This window comes from Vitis vinifera, chromosome 15 (genome assembly GCF_030704535.1).
Source record: "Vitis vinifera cultivar Pinot Noir 40024 chromosome 15, ASM3070453v1".
Classification (NCBI taxonomy): domain Eukaryota; kingdom Viridiplantae; phylum Streptophyta; class Magnoliopsida; order Vitales; family Vitaceae; genus Vitis; species Vitis vinifera.
The window spans coordinates 14281123-14301842 of record NC_081819.1 but is presented as its reverse complement, the minus strand read 5'-3'; the positions used below and the strand labels follow the sequence as shown (position 1 = coordinate 14301842).

Here is a 20720-nt window from a genome sequence, read left to right as displayed (position 1 = left end):
ACTTGGGACCATTCTCCCAGTCTTTGTATCCATAATCATAGAGGTTAGGGCTTGGTTTGGGTTGGTATTTGATTCATTGGCTTGCTAACTCTCCATTGGAACGGGAACCAAGTATGTGTATAGTAGCTCTAAGGTTGTATCCAAAACCTAGGAGTGGCTTGAAGAGTTGGGGATTTTCCGATGTCATAGGAAGCCTTTAGGAGCCTCTACTAGTTGTTCCAGAAACCGGTCCTGCAAGTGTTACAACTCTCTCTTCTTTTTATGATGGTTTTGGGAGGCGAATCAGGAGAGCCAGATGTAGCCTTATCTTTGATTTGAAAGCGGGGCTGCCAAAACCCAGATCCTTTCAAACTGTCCGGTTTGATTGAGATTTAATGGACCTGAAGATAATCAAAATTCAGCTGACCTCACAGTCTGATACCCACTCTGTCTATCAGTTTCTTTTTAATCCTGCCCCCACACCCATGGGTAAAAATGTTGTGTTGTGTTGTTCCTTGAGTTTGGCTGGTTGAATGGAACTAAACTCAATTCAGATGGTGAGAATGATGCTCATCTCTTGAATTGAATGTGTGTTCTTAGGGCAGTGCAGTGAGTATGGTTGTGTTGAAGATTTGTTTGGTTTCATTGTGGAATTGGATTTCTTCTTCCCCATGGGCTTATGCATGGTAGTATTGGTATGATATGATATTTTAGTGGTATAAGTGGGTCCATAGTGTGAGACAACATACCCCCTTCCACAGGGGCCTTGAATGTGGTTTGAAAAAAAGGGCACAAAGGTGGACCACTTACATTTTTCATTTCCCTTTTTTTTTTTTTTTTTGTTTTGAAGGTGACAGCAGTCTTGAATGCCAAATTTTTTTTTCTTCTTGGCTAAACCTAATGGCTCAGGGTTTAGGGTGCTTCAAAGTTGAGAATTTGGTATATAAAATTATTTTTAAAAAATAATATAAAAAAAAAGGACATAATTGTATTAATATGACATAATAAATTAAAGGAAAATTTAAGGGAAAATTGGAATGAGATGTTATGGAATAAAAGTATTTGAAAAAATGAGATAAATTTCTAACTTTTTGAACTGAAAAAAAAAATATTGAAATATAATTTATTTGATATAAATAGACTAATTAATATTTTTATAAAAATAATGATTAAAATATTCTTATTTTTATATTTTTATAAATTGAAAAAAAGAAAATAAAATAAAAAATAAAAAAACGCCTTTGAAAATAATTAAAGCAATTTTCTATTTAATCAAAATTTTTACTTGCATGGTATTTTGATTTTTAAATAAAAATTCATAAATATAATGAAATAAAATATATTTTATTTATATTCAAAAAATTTTTAAATTAATCTTTTCCTTTTTCAAATGGAAGGTTTCAACCCCAAGTCCCAACAACTTGGACATGACGTGTTTAATAAACCTATTCAATCCAAAATAGCATAATTAAATAAATTGGAAGTTGAGAAAAGAAGGGTTGGGATAGTGGGGATTGAACCCGACGTGAATCGAACACGCAACCTTCTGATCTGGAGTCAGACGCGCTACCATTGCGCCACGGATCCCTTTGTATACTCATCACATCAAAATTATTCTAATCAATTTACAACAAAGTTAGTTATTTAATAATATTATAATTTTAATATATTTAACTCATTTTAAAATTTAATTTTAAATAAATAAATCAAAATTAAATTATAAACATATCTTAATTTGATTATTAAATAATAATTATGATTTATATATTTAGATTCACTTATTTAGTCGAGTGTTTGAACTTTGATATGATATGAATATGACCTATCGACATGAATTAACACCCGTGATATCGATCATTAATACATGTGTAATAGAATCCAAATTGTTGGATAATAATACAAACAAACGAAACAATATTCATATTAATAAAAACCAAATAAGATACAAATAAATGAATCCAACTAATACACATTGCAAGTGGAGTGTAAAGCAACAAAAACAAATTTACACATGACATGTCATGACAAATTTGTTTGATTACTTTCTCTACAAAGACATCTCATCTTTGGCTTATCCTCTTTATCTCAAAATATTTTGTTATACAGTCAAATATTTTAACTCAGGGATCAGGAACCTTAGCCTCTGTCCAAGTCATATGTGGGCACTTGGGCACATGGGGCTACCATGTTTTGAGGCACCCTAACCATTCAACTCACTCCAATGCAGATAATGACCTTGCAAATATTCTTGTGAATGTGGTTGACCCACCCTAAAAACATAAATATGTTATTACTTCTAAAAATAAAAAAATGTTTTCAAGTATTAGGAAATGTTTTAGGATCATACTGTAAATTGGGTCTCAGAGCCCATAAGAAGAATAGAATGTATGGATGCATCTGCTGCATCATAAAATGGTACAGCCAAAGATCAAACACCTTCATGATTATCATTACACCAACAGCATTTTGAACCTGACTTCATATTCATTCTATATTTTTCACTTATGCCTTCTTTATTTAAAAACCATTCATATTGACTCAATATGATCAACAAACGACTTGAAAAAGATGAATTAATGTTAAAAAGTTTGAATTACAAAAGAGATTGATGAGAAAGTGACTGTAAACTAAGATTGACTAGACTCTGTGTTCTGTTTGTGAGGGAATGGGACTCGGATGAAGCGCAGACGAATTGGTTCATCCAGTACAGAGACATCAATGTTACTCCATACCTCCAGTTTGGTGGGAAGCTGTGCGATTTTCTCAGCGATTTCCAGATCTTCTGGAAGAAGAGAACCAAACACAGTGTATGTTTGACTCCACTCATTGTGGTTTGCTAGGCTGATGAAGAATTCAGGGCCTGAACCAACCCATGCAACTGATCCTCTTCTTATCTGGGGGCATTCTTCTGTTGGGATTTCTTTAAACATAGTCCCATGCGCTGCAAGTGTTCCTTGAATCAGCGCAAAAGGAGGGCCAAATGGAGCCTAAATAGAAGAATAAGAAGGTGTTCAAGTTAGAAAACTGTGAGAACCTAGTAACATTATTTCATAAACATACCAACAAAGAATGGTTGACATTCAGTTTGGATCCATATATAGTTGGAATATTGGAGTTAGGAATTTAAAATCTGGGAAAGATATTACTTGCAAACCAAACAGCTCAAGCCATTAACTATCTCAGAATAGATTTGAATAAACACTTCCTCATTTGAGAAACTTAGCTCAGCGCATATATATATATATATATATATATATATATATATATATATATATATATATATAGGAGGCCTATTTTCATGCCTGTTTTAAGCTTTGCATTAGACATCCTTTTAGCTTAAGCCATTCCGAATAGTCACAGGAAAACTAAAATTTAGCATAAACAAAACAAAAGGATAAACCTAGAAACTACATTAACAGCCATTCTGCATTAGTCTGCTCAAAAAATAAGGCATAATGGAAAATATCATGATAATCTCACACTTTTTATGTGATTTCCCTGTGAATCCCAGGAGGTCCCCCGGCTTTCTGCGCGATAAAGTTGGCAACCCACACAATGACGCAATCGCAGCAACTCAAGAATGTAGGCAACAGAATGAGGGGCACAATCTGGGAAGAGCTGCACAAATCAAAGATCACTGTAAAATTTAGGGGCAATAATCATTTTGTGAACCATGAAATATATGGAAGTAACTTTAATGATGACCAGGAAGCATGTGCTTTACTTGGGGCTCATGGGGAAAAGACACTAGAGTTGGGCCCTGGTTCTAAAACAATGAGGAAAAGTTTTGGAGACAGGCCATGTTGGGTAATATGAAGAGGAGGGAGGATGGAGTTCTAGTGAGCAAAGGAAAGAGTAGGGAGTTGGGTAAAAGCAATTAGAAAAGGATAGGAGGTGTTTGAAGAAAGAACTTGCTTTGAGGTAGGTAATAGAAGAAGAGTGAGATTTTGGCACAATTTGTGGTGAGGTGAAGTTGTTCTAAAGGATTCTTTTCCTAAGTTATTTTCTATTGCAAGGTCAAAAGATGACTGAATTGGTAATGTTGGGGAGGTGGTGGGAGATGGTGATTTTTGGAATCCTTGGTTTTCAAGTAATTCCCATCATAAGGAGTTACCTATTGTGGAGACTTCTCTACATCAAATTCAAAAAGTGGAGGTGTGATTGCAAGGATAGGATGGTATGGAAAGATTCAAAGGATGGATTTTCTTGGTCAAGTCTTTTTTAAGTTTTTGGAAGCTCCCTCTGCAGTTTCCTTTCCAGCAAAAGAAGTTTGGAGCTTGGGGGGTGCCACAAAAGTATGTTTCTTTGCTTAGAAGGCCATTTGGGAGAAAATATTAATGGTGGACCAGATAAGAAGAAGAGAAATGCCTCTTACCTAACTGGTGTTGTTTGTGTAGAAGCAACAAGGAGTCAGCCAACCTTATTCTCCTCCATTATGGCTAAGCTGAAAGTATATGGCAATTAGGGTGGAATGGGAGTTTTGTGGGAAATAAAAGTGTTCTTGTGCTAGATTAGCTAGTTTAGGTTGACAATTTTGCACCAAATATGCACTAGTTCAATGTTGCGCAATTCCAAGCAACTTTTTGCCTAACAAGCTATTTGATAGAAGATCTTCAAAGTAGTAAGGGAAGTAAGCATACAGTTTGGACATGATCATAGGCTAATGGCAGTACGAACTTGCACCAAGAGCAAGAAAAGGGGTGTAGAGAAGCTCAAGTATTGAAAAAAGGGGGGAGAACGCATGAAGCTCCAAAAATGATTGCTCAAGTACCCTGGGCACCTAAGTGTCCAAACGAGCACTCTTTGTTTGTGCGTGCCTTGGAAGTCCTTTCTATAGAAAGGCATTTGGTGGGTTGATCACAGACGGTTTGAAGGAGCATGTGGAGCTGTGTTAAAAACATGAAAGCACAGAGTAAGTGCTAGCCAGATAAGTCTCCCTTGGGAGAAGGTTGTGTGTAGGTCAGGTAAATTTTTGTGCTTTCTTTTACATATTCAATGAATTTACTTGCAGTCAATTGAAACCTTTGGTTTTATACAGACGAAGAAATCTATGGTGATTTCCACATATATTTTGTGTCTCATTGTGTTAATTGATTCTTCTACTATTATACACTCCTAAAGCAACCAAAACCAATCTTGGATAAATAGGAACTAAAAGAATTAGTCAAAGTCAAAATTGTACTTAAACTTTTGGACAACCTATTCAATCCCCCTAGGTAGTTTGAAGGATCAAGAACATAAATTTCAGTAAGGTTTGGAGTGTGATCCCTCTCTGTTTGCTTTAGACTATTTGGCAAAAGAGGAAACATATGACCTTTAGAAGGGTAAGGGCAATCGATTCCACCTTTGAAAGATACGGTTATTGGCTCCCTATTTTTTTTTATGTGGAGGTTATTCAGATGTTGTTGATGATGAGTCCTCCTTTGTGTCACTTCATTGATTATACAGTCTCATAATTTTTGTTTTTTTGTTTTTTGTTTTCTTATAGCTTTTTGGCACCCTTTGTATACTCCCAGGGTAGTAGAAGTGAGGCCTCTTTTTGATTGGCCCTTGTCAATGCATATTCTCTGTTAGCCTATCAGAAAGAATTTATATTTTTTTCTAAATGCCTCATTTCTTGCTAAGATGACAAGGAAAACAACGAAGTTGGGATTCATAAAAATTAAATGGATTTGCAACAGTTATTGACATTTCACATACCCTGACCACATATTCTTAAAAACCCAAGTTGGTATAGGGCGGCTTTAGTTGGGATGGTTTCAGTTTGGGCCCAAACCTACCACGAAGTGATCCCTGTCTTATCTTCCCAAGGTACAAATCAAATATCAAAAGAAAACATGATTAAAGTAATGGCATCAGTGTATAGAATGTTAGGCATTTGAACCTGTAGGGAAAGAACATACTTCTATATGAAGAACTCCATATTCTGTTTGCAAACCAACAATACCCTACAGCAAAAATAGGAAAGAAATTATGAATTTCCGAAATTCAGTAGTTTTTGCATCAGAAAGAGAAAAGGCAAGCATGTTTCATTGCACAACACTAGTATTGAGATTGACACAGTACGAGGAATCTTCCTTCCATCATAATCATTGGAAGGACAGTGACATGGCCCTCCCTTTGCACCAAAAGCTCATCCCTGATCTGTTGAATTTTTCTGTTTTCCTTACAGAACCATATTTATGATACCCATATGACATGGAATTGCTTTTTGCCTCATAAGAATAGATCCCTACTTTCCATAACTTAGCAATTTAAAATAGATTATTTTTCTTCGCACTTCTTTGCTTCTTGAATTTCCTCATTTCTCCTCAATTGTTTCTCTCATGTATTTGATAGAATAAAAGGGGAACAAAAAAATCAAAATCTTTCTGCAGCATATTAAACAGGAGAAAAAGACAATAGGAGAGGTTTAGTCAAACGATTTTATAGGAGATGAAGAAATTTATCGATGAACAACAAATAAAGAAGTAGAAGGATGAAAATTCCTTCATAAAGAAAAGAGAAAGCTAAAGAGACCCAAAACCCTCAAAACATATTCAGTGTACAACAAGAGTTCTATGACTCAACCTAGATTTTCTTATTTTTCTCCAATTTATTTCTGTTCTGTTATCTTTATAGGCTAAAAACAATTTTGTCTTTTTCACTTTTAACTAGACACACCTAAATTTTTTTCATACAATCAAGTAAAAAATATGGCGTACCTAAGCAAAAACATTTTTACACAACAAAATTTTCTCTAAAGTTCTAGAGATGAATCTTGCAACAAATGTCATGGTCAAAATCTAGATTGCGTGTGGATAGGCAAATCAGGACTGTATCACTGAAGCCCAAGAATAATCTTTGTTTTTCCTAGCCAGAAACAATTTTCAATAAATTAATTTCTAATGCAAAATGTTATTATCTTTTTCAAGTTCTTGAAATGAGGATTGCTGCTTGAATTGGAAGGTGACGTTCTTTATTGATCCGTTAGGTTAACAATTAGCTTTATATTGAGCCTTGAGGATATGTAGTTGAATAGTGAATATACACCTATATGCCAAGCAAAACCAAATAAATAAATGATTGACAAAGATTAGTGACTCTAAGTAGGCTTTTCATTGATCAGTTACAATAATTTGACTTTGATTTTAGATTTTAATTTTATTTGGTGAACATCTTCTTTGGCATGCCTGTTGTTTTACATGTAAATATTTCTTTTAATGTAATTAAGTCAAATCAGGAAACTTAATTCAGTATAATTTTTTTTTAAATATTTACTGATCATATAATATTGTTTTCCCCCCTATTTTCGCTAAAGGCGATGCCAGTTCATAACCTTTTCCTTGTAAATCAAGAAACCAAGTGAGTTACTTCCTCAGTGTCCTAATTTATTGTGAGAGAAGATGGAGTTCATTCAAATAGTGAAAAGGTCTTAAATGACTGAAAGAAATTTCTACATTTCATTTATTTGGAATAAAATAAACTTTGGTATAAGGAATTTTTTAAAAGTACACAAGGTAAACATCCAAATTTTGAATCAATGGGTTTGCTTTGAACAAGTCACCATGCAAAAGCAGAGCTTAGGTGCAGTTTGTGCCAGTTTACTAAAGAAAAGACAAAATTTCTGTCTTACAGTTTCTCTACTACATGCAGTGCCCTTAACCAAATCACTGCAATAGGTCTTAGTGCAAAATTTTTCCAGCAAATCCAAAGCTACACTAACCACTCTCTATAATATTGCAATTACAGAAAACGATTCTGACTTGCAGCAGCTCAGAAAGTAGAAGAGAGTTCTTTTGTAGCAAAAACTAAAGCAATAATACAAAATTCCTTTTTGAACAATTTCAATGATTTCAGGCAAGAAACAGATACTTACCAGCAAGTAGAAGAATATTTTACATGCTCGGGTGCTATTTTAACAGATAAACTATGAGGGTGGGAAGCAAAACTGTGACAACTGCACACCTATTATACCATGTCTTGATTATCCCTATGGAAACTCAATATAGTCAGAAAATGATATACCTCTCCTTTCCCAAAGATAAGCCCAGAAGTCCACATAACATGCTCTCCCGAGTCCCGCCGATCAGGGTAGAAGGAATACTTCTGTTTCTTCAGCCAACACTAAAAGCAGGAATAACAAGGTAAGAATCTCAGAATCATTAAAAATGCATGTCTAAATGCATACAAAACATAGATATCCATGATATTATACAAATTTCTGATATTAAATGGAGGACCTAACTTGATTACACTTCCTCTCTTTCAAAACTTCTGAAAGTTACCAACCCAAATTGATCAATGTATCCATGAGAGTTGTAACCCACCCATGTCCTCCCCCCTCCCACCACAGACCAAACACCATGTAATCGTCTTCATGCTTCCATGGGAGTAATGTTTCACCTAGTGTAGCGCTTGAGGCCTGACTCAAGTGGTAAATGGATGGGGAGGGTTTGTGGGAGGTTCCAGGTTCAAGTCCCAATGGGGACAAAAATTTACCTCATTAAAACAAAAATGTTTCACCTATTGTAACAATTCATAGTGATGAGGAATCATATTAAAAGTGTTGTGTGAGAATTGTTATTCTTACACCACGAACTCCATGTCGGCCATGTGTCACCAACTCCACCATTTAACTAATGCTTTTATGTAAACATTTAGGTTGATTCATACAAGTATGACATTTAAGTTCGCCCATTCTTGCCTATCAAAAAAAAAAAAGGTTCACCCATTCTTAGGTCTAGATCAAAAATCAATATTAAGCTCCCATATGTCATGATCATTATATATGATTCAACTAGATATTTACAAGAAAAGCACTATGGACCTTCTCTACTATATGGGATTAGCTGATGGTACGGGAACAGGATAAAATGCTTTGGCAATAATTTTAGTGGTTTGACAGCTTTGTCTAGCCAAGCCTTTGTCCTTTGAGCCTTCTTTTGTTTGGTTGGAACCTCATATGCAAGGTATACAAAAGGATGGCTTAGGAAATTCTTGTTGTTGTCAAGTTGAATTTTGATAAATGCTCTTTTGGACCCAAAACAGCTAAGGATTTGTGTAGTGCTTAGGTGTCATCATGATGCAGTTGCTAGAAGCCTTCTCCAAACCTGGAGGTAAGGGTTTTATTCTTCTAGAGGGGCCAATGAAAGCCAAAATTTTGGGTCTTTACAACCTTGTAGTGGAGGGAGATTCCACTACTATTATTTCATGGTTGACCAAGAAGGAAAGGGAACTGTGAAGTGTGGATGAGTGGTTTTCCCAAATTTTTTTTTTTTTTTTTCAATATTATGACATAGTTGGGATGCTCCTTTTCTTGGGTTCCTCACTTATCTAATCAAGTGGTAAATCTTTTAGTCAAACAAGAAGTAAAAATTTTAGTATCTTTTGCGGAGATTTTTTGCCTTCCTAAGCTATTCTTAGCAGTTCTTTTAGCAATCTCTTTCACATCTGCAGATTGTTTTGGTTTTTTCTTGGAAGGTTTTCTTCTTTTTGGTCAAATTGTGTACATAGCAGAAAGATTTTATCCTTCTCACTTCTTTCTTATTAATTGAAATAAAATAGTTGTCTTTTTTTATAGAACAGAAAAAAAAAAAAAGAAGATTAAATTCAACCACTCACTATGAGAGACTGTGAGAGACTTTAGGATGAGATGGATGACGAGGGAGTTTCTCTGCAGTTTGGTGTGACCAATGTATACCAATCAAATCAAGCGCAAAGTGCAAATTACATTAAATAGCAGCAAGATCAGCAAAATATGGAACAATAAGAAAAAAAATGTTCATAAAATGTTAGTGAGATTTTTGATGAGGACATGGAGATGGCTGAAGATGAATCAAGATAAGGCCTTATTAAAATGTAAATTATGCATGAGATTTTAGGCTTAGGATTAGTAGAGGAAGTAAGAGACATTAACTTGAGATAATACAGTCACGCAAAATAAAGATCAGTGACTACACCACTACAAGATTTAGGTTAAAACACTAATGGAACTACGAGGACAAAGGGAAGGCCATGTAGAACGCTTGTAAATACAATGAGAAGAACATGACACCGCAAACTATGAGGAAAAAAAAAATAGAAAAATAGAAAAAGTAACAAAAATATCAGTCCTGAACAAAATAGAACAGAGAAACAGGATCAAACAACTTTGTAAAATGAAAGTAAAGATTAATGGCTACAAAATGTTGAGTTGAGCGTCTGCATGTACAAGTAGAACTACTATGGCTAAAATTTCATAACGTTTTATAAAATGAAAGTAAAGATTAATGGCTACAACATGTTGTGACCCGAAAATCCAAAATTGTAATGGTATCACTGATGTCTGCTCGGTTAGTAGATTGGGCATCTTAACAATTAATAAGAAAGACCTAAATTCCCCAAAAACTCATTCCCTTTCCAATAAAATATTTAAATATTTAATATTTTATCCAATAACTCCTTTACTACAACATCCTCTTTGTTTGTTTGCAAACTAATATTTCCAATATATCCCTCATTTTGCCAAAACTGATCAATACTGACCATATTGCACTGCAAATTTTAATAGTTTTCACAAAAAAATTGAACTTCATTACTCGTTACATTGATTTCTAGCTTAATTATATTGTTTATTAATTTTCTTATACAGAAACCAATTCAGCTCTCCACACTTTCCAACCAAGTGCAATTAACTGAACAACAAATTTAAATAAAAATTATTTTTTTCAAAAAACAACCTACAACAGGGATTGATCAAATAACAGACTGAATTTCATTACTCACTACATTGACTTGTAGCTTTTCCATAGTTTTGTTCAACATTTTTTCTGCATTGATTTTCTTATATAGAACCCAATTCAGTTTTTCAAATTTCCAACCAAACAGTCAACCATCCCCACAAAAATTTAAAGGAGAAAATCCACAGTCATGATTGATCAACTAATAAATTTCACCAAACAAACAGAAAATGACACCAAAGCCAAAAAAGGGCAACATACCTCACCAAACTTGGCCCCACAAGCCTCTCTATTCCCGCAAAACACCCAAGAATCACACAAACACGGCCCATCCACGCCACTGCACATTGCCTTGCAAGCCCTACAACATTCCTCTGAAGAATTGACCTTGAAATCAGCACCCCATTTCACAGCATCACCCCAGAGCTCCAAATGCTCAATCCCTCTGCAGCACTGCGCCTCTTCTCTCCCCAAAACATCACCACTCTCAATGGAGTCTAAAACAGAAGAAATGGGAGTGCGTCTGAGGCCTGCAGAGAGTAAAGTGTAGACCACGCAACAGGAGGTTGCACCCAGGAAGAGGAGGGCCAGAAGCGCACAACGGCCCAGTTCTGAGTCGGTTTGCCTCCGACCCATTTGAATTTGAGACCTAAATCGTAAAACCAAGAAACCAATTCTCTTAATTCGGCGTCTTCTTCTTGTTTTTGGGAATTTGAGATGGATGAAAACAGAGGCTGTCTGGAGTCTTCATGGCGAATCATGGACAAGTGTCTCAAGAATAGATCCGACTCATACACGTTTATACCAAAATCCGGGTCGGATTCTCGTCATAACTCCACCCATTTATTTATTTTTGAACTAAATTTTTTATTTTCCTATTTATTTTTAAGAAATATTTTATTATAAAGGTGAAATAAAACTAATTTAGAAAAAAAAATACCCAATTTAAAAAAGCTAATGTGTTATATTTAAGTCTTATTTGATAAAACTTTTCAAACCGAAACTCATTAAAAGTTGATTGAGAGTGAGGAAAGCTTAATAGAAAAATGTTGGACATGAAAAATATTTCAAAGATGAACCTATTCCCACACAATAGTCAAGAATATTTTATGGTATCAAGATTAAACAACCTGTTCTTGAATACTTTGATTTAATGCCAAAGAATTTTCTTCCACCATCTTATAGTATTCATCTCTACTACTATAATCTCTACTTGGTGATAAATAAAGTATCGGTAATTTTCTTTTTTATTTCTCATAAATTTTATAAAATGAGCTTTTTAGAGATTCCCAATAACCAAACTTAGCGTGAATTACTAAGGATCTAATAAGTCCAACATTGATTTATTCTAACATGTCAATTGAGCAAATGCATCTATAGTGACTAGGATGAATGTCTCATATCTAAAAACTGACGATTCGCCCTGTCAATCCATCGAGACTCAAATAAGTTGATTTTTGCCCATGAATTATTTATGTCAATGGATTAGTTCGATCCAAAACTTGAGATAATGAGAAGTAAAGTTTAGAGGTAAAATAATTTTTTTAAAAGAATATTTGAATAAATATCTAAAACCATACTTTCATTCATTTGTGTTTTTAATATGATTTATTGGTATTTTATATATATATATATATATATAAGAATATTCATACAAAATTTTATTTAACTAAAATTTCATTAAAATGTCAATAATTACACTTATTGTTATTTAAAAAAAATCAAATATGTTGTAAATAATTACTTCTACTTATTATATTATTCCATGCAAAAAATAAATATTTTAATGATTTTTAATATTAAGACTAAAATTGTTTATATTATTTTTGAAAACAATTGTCAAATTTATTTGAATTATTTCTAAATAGAAAAATCTGTTTTAAAACTTAAATGTAATTTGTTTTTATGTCAAGTATCATATAAAATATTTTAAATTATATTTTATATTTTTAATTATTTTAAAAAACATTCTTACATTTTACATTATTTCACTATAATGAGATTAATATTTTTAATTTTATACAACCTTATACTATTTATATTGAAACATTCCTAAATTAGTCAAACTCACATAATTCTAAATTTAATAAAAGTTGTATTCGTGGACCCTGTATTTTTAATGATGCATTCCCACTCAATTGGCGAGACTCGTTTTTCATTTATTTGGTGAAAAATATGATTTTTAGAAAATACTTGGAGTCGTCACTTACTTCTATTTATTTTTAAAAGGGAAAACAAGTAAGAATAAAACCCCTAAAATGACTCCCGATTTAGTTGAAAAAGTTGTCTATGAAAAACCTGAGTCTAGGTTCATGGATCATATTACTTATTAGGAAGGTACAGTAAACACTGTAACACTCTTCTAAGTTCCTAAAAAATGGGTCTCTACTAAATAAGGTGAAACAAACATGACAGTTAACGAGGAGATCAATGATACTAAAAATGATCATAGTTCAAAAATAAGTCATGATAACAAAATAATAAACAAGTGAGAGTGAGAGCATACTGTGGTAGAATATAATAAAGTGTTGTCATGAAAACAAGGTTAGTGTACAATGATAAGTATAAAACATCTAGCACAAAATTAATCAAAACCAAACAATTTACTTGAATTATTTTTTAAAGAAATGTTATAAATGTTGGGCCCCCACCAAAACGCTATTTATTTTGTTATGAATTTATTATCATAAATTCCATTATTTTGGAATTATGAAAATTTATTCAATTTGATATTTAAAAATTTTTGAAAATGAGAGTTTTGAAAATTAAATTTGAAATTTTGGAAATTTTGGAAACGAAATCTTAAAAATTAGATTTGGAATTTTGGAAATGGAATCTTAAAAAAATAAATTTAGAATTTTGGAAATTTTGAAAATGGTATCTTAAAAATTAAATTTGGAATTTTGGAAATTTTTGGAAATGGAATCTTAAAAAAATAAGTTTGGAGTTTTGGAAATTTTGGAAATAGAATCTTAAAAAATTAAATTTGGAAATTTTGGAAATAGAATCTTAAAAAATTAAGTTTGGAATTTTGGAAATTTTGGAAATGGAAACTTAAAAAATTAAATTTGGAATTTTGAAAATTTATTTGAGAATGAAATTTCAGAAAATTAAATTTAAAAAATTGGAATTTGGAAAATTATTGAGAATGGAATTTTGGAAAATTATTTTGAGAATGGAAATGAAAATAAGATTATTTGAAAATCACAATAAGCTAATAAAATAAAACCACAACTAAAAACTAACAATTTTTTTTTAAAAAAAGGACAAAATAACATGGAATCTATTAAATTAAACAATTGGAATTCGAAGAACATATGAATTAATATAATATCATCCAAAACTTAAAAAATTAACGAGCTTTAGATATGAGCATACTACTTACGATTAATTAATTTATTAACTAAAAATTATGAAAACCACATAAACTAATTTAACATCAATCCAAAACCAAAATTAACGATTATTTGAAAGATAAACATAGTAATAAAACATATAACCTTAATAATGAATCATGAATTAGAATTAAAAATAATAATAAAAAATATTGAGAACATAAAAATATTAATATGAATTAACAACTAAAGTAATCGAATAACGTCCTAGAAACACAAACCAAATACCATGGAAAGAAACTAAAATTAATGAATCTAAAACATGAATATGATAACCCAAATCCCATCAAACTAAAAAAATCAAAATTCTAGTAGATGTGCCAACTGAACATGATGAATAAAAGATAAAAAAAATGGTTTTAAGACTTACCTTATGCAGCCGTGTGCATGCTTATATGTGTGGTGGGTATACTTTTTTGGTGTGACCTACGGAGAGATCCTATTTGGTGCGTGTTGTAGAAGGATTTTTAATGAAGAAAAGGATGCCACTACATGGTGTCTTCTACTCCTCTTGATGCATGCCATCCATCTTTTCCATGGTGCATTGCCCTTTAATAATCCCACTCAGCATGTAAGTCTATGCATGGTGCTATCCGGAATCCTAATGGATGCAACCCTGTTCAAAAATCTGGTAATAATCTGCTTCCGAAAGGCGTCCCAAGCATGATTCCTTGTTAAAAGAATGTCTGCTGGTCATTTTTATTTGAGATAGTGTTATATGGGTGATTTTTCCAAAACCATGGTTATGTGTCCTGTGTAGAGTGGAAAATGATGGTCTCAAGTGTCCTTCCTCCAAACCGAAATCTGGTTGTGTCCTCAAACCAAGATTCTGATGGTGTCTTTCACCAAACCGAAATCTGATCATGTAATCTCTTCAACCTTTATTCGAAAAAAAAAATTGGTGTTAATCTCCACTCGAAAAATTCTGTTGCTTGTGTTCTCCCCAAAAAATACATGTTGATGATGTTTCTCTTCTAAAACCACATTCTCAATCTTTAAAAGGAAATTTGGTTCTGCGCAAATTTGATGTGCGATATGAAAGAAGTTCATAATGCATATAAACAATTCAATGAATACTTACAACATGAATTCAATCTGTAAAAGACTTGTAGTCTACTTACCTCTAGCCATCAGATCAAGTTGCTGGAATCGGTTCAACCTTTGGTTTCCAAACTCTAATCTCTTTTTTTTAGATGGTGTTTTTGAAAATAAAAATAGAGTGAGTTCGGGACCATTTTCTAAAAACTTTATAACAGTGGCTTCCATCAAACCACGTTGCTCTTGCCACCATGTTGAGCAGTTGGTGGAACGTGCTCCTTAACCGCAACGGAAGTGAGATGGTGGAGGATGTGGTCAAAGTGTTGGACCACATCATGAAGTGAGAATGTGTGAACGTGTATTCAACTTACATTCTCCCACTTGGTCCACACCTTTAACCTAATGTCCTAATTTAGTCCATCAATTGTCCCATTAAGTAACAAATACATGAATCATGGCGATAAGTCCTCTATTTAACGAGTGTTACCTTCCATGTATTACAGTGTACTCATTTCTTAACATTATACTTTATGTGGCAATATTACTTAATGAATAAACCCTATGTTCATTCTTGGTCCAATGAAGTTGAATTTTCTCAAAATTAAATAAAAAGTGCGCATCAATATGAGAAAACATCATAATAAGAGTTTGTACAATAAAAACTACATAAGGGAACTAAGTCCCATGTTCACTACATGATCCTTGAATTTCAATGGTGGCATGCCCTTAGTCAAAGGATCAGCGATCATCAATTCAGTGCTAATGTGCTCAATAACCACTTTCTTTTCTTTAACACGTTCTCTTATGGCTAGATACTTAATGTCGATGTGCTTGCTTCGACTTCCACTTTTATTGTTCTTTGCCATAAAGACTGCAGTTGAATTGTCGCAATATATACTCAATGGCCTAGATATTGAATCCATAACTCTAAGCCCGGAAATGAAACTCTTAAGCCATACACCATGTGAAGTAGCCTCAAAACAAGATATGAACTCAGCTTCCATAGTAGAAGTAGCAGGCATGGTCTGCTTAACGCTCCTCCAAGATATAGCTCCACCGGCCAATATAAAAATGTATCCAGATGTTGATTTACGTGAATCAACATAGCCAGCAAAGTCTGACTTTGAGTAGCCAACTACCTCTAAATTGCTTGTTCGTCTGTACATAAGCTTGTAATCTTTGGTTCCTTGAAGATATCTCATCACTTTCTTTGCAGCTTTCCAGTGGTCTATACCTGGGTTACTCTGATATCGTCCTAACATTCCAATAGAAAATGCAATGTCAGGCCTTGTGTAGACCTGAGCATACATCAAACTTCCGACTACAAAAGTATATGAAATGTTCTTCATTTGTTCCCTCTCAAGATCGTTTTTCGGGCATTGGTCCAGATTGAACCTATCACCCTTCACTATAGGAGAAACACTAGGTGAACAATTCTTCATCCGAAATCTCTCTAAAACTTTATTGATATAGGTTTTTTGAGACAAACCTAAGATACCTTGAAATCTGTCTCTATGGATCTTAATGCCAATGACATAAGATGCCTCACCCATATCCTTCATGTCGAAATTTTTAGAGAGGAATTGTTTCACCTCATGAAGTAAACCCTTATCGTTGGTTGCAAGTAAGATGTCATCCACGTATAAAACAAGAAAACAAACTTTACTCCCACTGACCTTAAGGTATATGCATTGATCCATAACATTTTCAACAAAACCGAATGAAGAAATTATGTTATGGAATTTTAAATACCATTGGCGGGATGCTTGCTTCAAACCGTATATGGATTTCTTAAGCTTACAAACCAATTGCTCACCATCACTAGAGGGGAATCCTTCAGGTTGTTTCATGTAAACCTCCTCCTCTAGCTCTCCATTAAGAAATGCTGTTTTCACATCCATTTGTTGCAATTCTAAATCAAAGTGGGCTACTAATGCCAATATAATGCGCAAGGAATCTTTCTTAGATACAGGAGAAAAGGTTTCCGTGTAATCAATTCCTTCTTTCTGAGTGAACCCCTTTGCAACAAGTCTGGCCTTGTATCTCTCAATGTTGCCTAATGAGTCTTTCTTTGTCTTAAAAACCCATTTACAACCAATGGTTTTTACACCATTAGGCAACTCAACAAGGTCCCAAACATCGTTGCACTTCATGGAACTCATCTCATCCTTCATGGCATTGTACCACAATTCTGATTCTTTGCAACTCATGGCTTGTGAAAATGATTCGGGATCATTTTCGGCTCCTATATTGTAGTCACATTCCTGTAGATACACTACATAATCATTAGGAATTGCTGACTTCTTAGTTCGAGCAGACCTTCTTAAGGTTGCACCAATATCTTCTGAGGAAGTATGAGGTTCAACTTGTTGTCCAGAAGTATCAGGAAACTCCTGATCAACTTGATCTACTGGAATGTTGTCAACAGCTTATGGAACTTCAACGACTGATTGAACTTCAGTGATTGTTCGTTCTACACCCGATTGTACTTGAGGGGTGTTATGAACAATAAACAATCTATCACTTGAAGTGGAAGGTTGAGACTCTGTATGATCAATATCAGAAACTATGTTTCTAAATTGATCGCTCCCACTAACCAAGTCATATTCAAGAAATTTAGCATTTCTCGATTCCACAATCCTAGTGTTGTGAGATGGACAGTAAAATCTGTACTCCTTAGACTTTTCAGCATATCCAATGAAATACCCACTAATAGTCCTTGGGTCCAGTTTCTTCTCTTGTGGATTATAAATTCTCACTTCAGACGAGCATCTCCAAACGCGCATATGTCGCAAACTCGGTTTCCAACCTTTCAATAACTCAAATGGCGTCTTTGGGACAACCTTGGTTGGAACTCGGTTTAATATATACACTGCTGTCTTAAGTGCTTCAGTCCACAAGAATTTAGGAAGTTTTGAGCTGCTAAGCATACTCCTCACCATGTCCAATAAAGTTCGATTTCTTCTTTCTGCTACACCATTTTGGTCTGGAGAACCAGGCATGGTGTATTGGGCAACAATCCCATACTCTTGAAGAAACTTCGCAAATGGACCAGGTGATTGTCCATCTTCCAAGTATCTAACATAATATTCTCCACCTCTATCTGATCTCACAATCTTAATTTGTTTACCATATTGTTTCTCTACTTCTGCCTTAAAGACTTTAAAGGCATCTAAAGCTTCATTTTTATTATGAAGTATGTAGAGATACATGTATCGTGAGAAATCATCTATGAAAGAGATGAAGTATTTTTTACCATGAGAGTCCATGTCAAGACTACATATATCAGTATGTATGATCTCTAGTATGGTGGAACTCCTAGTAGCACCTCTTTTTGACTTATTGGTCTGCTTACCCTTAATGCAGTCCACACAAGTCTCAAAGTCAGTAAAATCTAGAGTACTAAGTACCCCACCATTCACCAATCTTTTGATTCTATCTATGGAGATATAACCTAATCTCCGATGCCACAATATAGAGGAATCCTCTTTTACAACACATCTCTTAATGCCAGTTTGGACATGTAATGAATTATGAGCGGTATCATTTTGTAAGAATATACAATAAAGACCATCAGACAAGATACCATTCCTAACACATTTAGATTTATAAATCAAACTGAAAGATGTTTCTGAAAAATGAAAGGAATATCCAAACAGTACAAGTCTAGAAACTGAAATCAAGTTTCGTGAGAAACTTGGTACATAAAAGGTCCTTTGCAATTCCAAAATAAAACCACCATATAAAGTTAAATAACATGTCCCTATTGCTTCCACATGCGAGCCCATCTTGTTTCCGGATAAGATGAATTGCTCACTTGTCATTGGCTTCCTTAGGTTTTGCATACCCTGCAAGGAATTTGAAATGTGGATTGTAGATCCAGAATCAATCCACTATGTGTTGGTGTTTACATTAACCTTATTAGATTCATAACAAACAAATGAGGTAGGGTTACCTTTCTTCTCAAGCCAATTCTGAAATTTCAAACATTTCTTCTTCACGTGTCCTTTCTTTTTACAGAAAAAACACTTTTCGTCTTTCTTAATGTCAGATTTAGGAGAAATTTGTTGCTTCCCTTTCTGACTGGCTTGAGATTTTCCTTTCTTTCCTTTCCTTTGCGTCACCAGCATGGCACTTTCTTCTTGTTCCATCATTAACCTTCCTTCCTCTTGAACACACATGGTCATCAATTCATTGATAGACCACTTATCCTTATGTGTGTTGTAAGAGATTTTGAAAGGTCCATACCGAGGTGGAAGAGTGTTAAGGATAAAGTGCACCAAGAAGGATTCAGACATTTCTACCTCGAGTTTCTTCAATTGAGCCACAATGTCCCTCATCTCCATGATATGTTCATGCACACCTCTTATAGTGGTGAGCTTCAAGGATGTGGACTTCATAATTAGGGTGCTTGCCAAGGCTTTATCTGAAGTGACGAATTGCTCGTCAATAGCCTTTAGCAATTCACGAACATTTTCATGTTGCTCGATTGAACCACGTATACCAGCACTGATTTTTGTCTTTATGTACATCACGTTGAGCCGATTAGATTTCTCCCAGCATTCGTACAATAAAATTTGTTCAGGTGTGCTGGTATCAGTGATCTTATGCGGTTCATCTTTCCTTATAGCATAATCTATGTCCATGCACCCTAATTGAAGAAGAATTCTCTCCTTCCATATCTTAAAGTTATCTCCTCTAAATTCGGGAACCTCACAACGAATATCAGATATGCTAGGTAAAACTGCACAAAAGGATTACAAGCTTATTAAAAATTTGAGGCTTTAATATAAATTCATGGTTTACCAATGTAAAACATGCTTAAAATTGAATCTAATTTTATTAAAAATTGCATGTGGGCTAAATCTTTAATTCAATAAGATTCATTATCTTTATGATAGACTTTATCAAACTATTTTATTAAATCATGAAATTTATTATGAATATAGTTTGATATTTTTTGTCTATAATCTTTATGATAAACTTATTAAATTAATTCTTCCTAACTCCTGTGGGTAAATTAGGAAAAATTAATTTTAATATTTTATCCTAATTAATTATATAAACATAATGAAAACCCTGTGGGGTAAAATCATCATATTTATATAGTTAATTACAATTAATGTCCATAATGTGATCCTTATTAATATATAATTTTTATATAATGAAGGATGTTGTGGCTATTCCTCAATTATTTAAAAAATCATATGGATTCACTAGACATTAAAACTATATGATATAATTTTAATGTATTTAACTAAATTTTAGGCAACAATTGCATGCATTAAAAGTTACAACTTTTAATTTATCTAACTCAAATTTAGGCTACATTTTTACACATACAAGCATATAAATTAAAATAAATAATTTAATTTGCATGTACAAAAATCACACATAATTTAGAATAATTTAAAAGGAATTCATATTATGAAAGGGTGCCTAAATCCATATAAAAAACAATTAATTCAAATCCAATAAAATAATTCAAATCGGGCCATTAGAACCTAAACCGACCCAAATATCATATTTAACCCATGGCCCAATACACAAAGACCTTTAATAATTTTATTGGGTCATTGCACATGTAATAAGCCTAATGGGCTCAATT

The 20720-nt window shown here is 33.6% G+C and overlaps 1 protein-coding gene and 1 non-coding gene across 2 annotated transcripts; both read right to left on the bottom strand.

Moving 5' to 3' along the window:
• Nucleotides 1–1494: 1494 nt before the first annotated feature.
• On the bottom strand, nt 1495–1566 carry TRNAW-CCA (transfer RNA tryptophan (anticodon CCA)). The gene has a single exon. It is a non-coding gene; the product is annotated as a tRNA-Trp (tRNA).
• Nucleotides 1567–2443: 877 nt separating this feature from the next.
• Nucleotides 2444–11503, bottom strand: LOC100241055 (uncharacterized). The gene is made up of 5 exons (XM_002270703.4): nt 10941–11503; nt 7987–8085; nt 5883–5927; nt 3460–3597; nt 2444–2966 (listed from the first exon to the last, which is right to left on the bottom strand). Exons 1-5 carry the CDS (start codon nt 11313–11315, stop codon nt 2607–2609), a joined length of 1017 nt encoding a protein of 338 aa, XP_002270739.1. The 5' UTR covers nt 11316–11503; the 3' UTR covers nt 2444–2606.
• Between the last annotated feature and the right edge of the window lie 9217 nt (nt 11504–20720).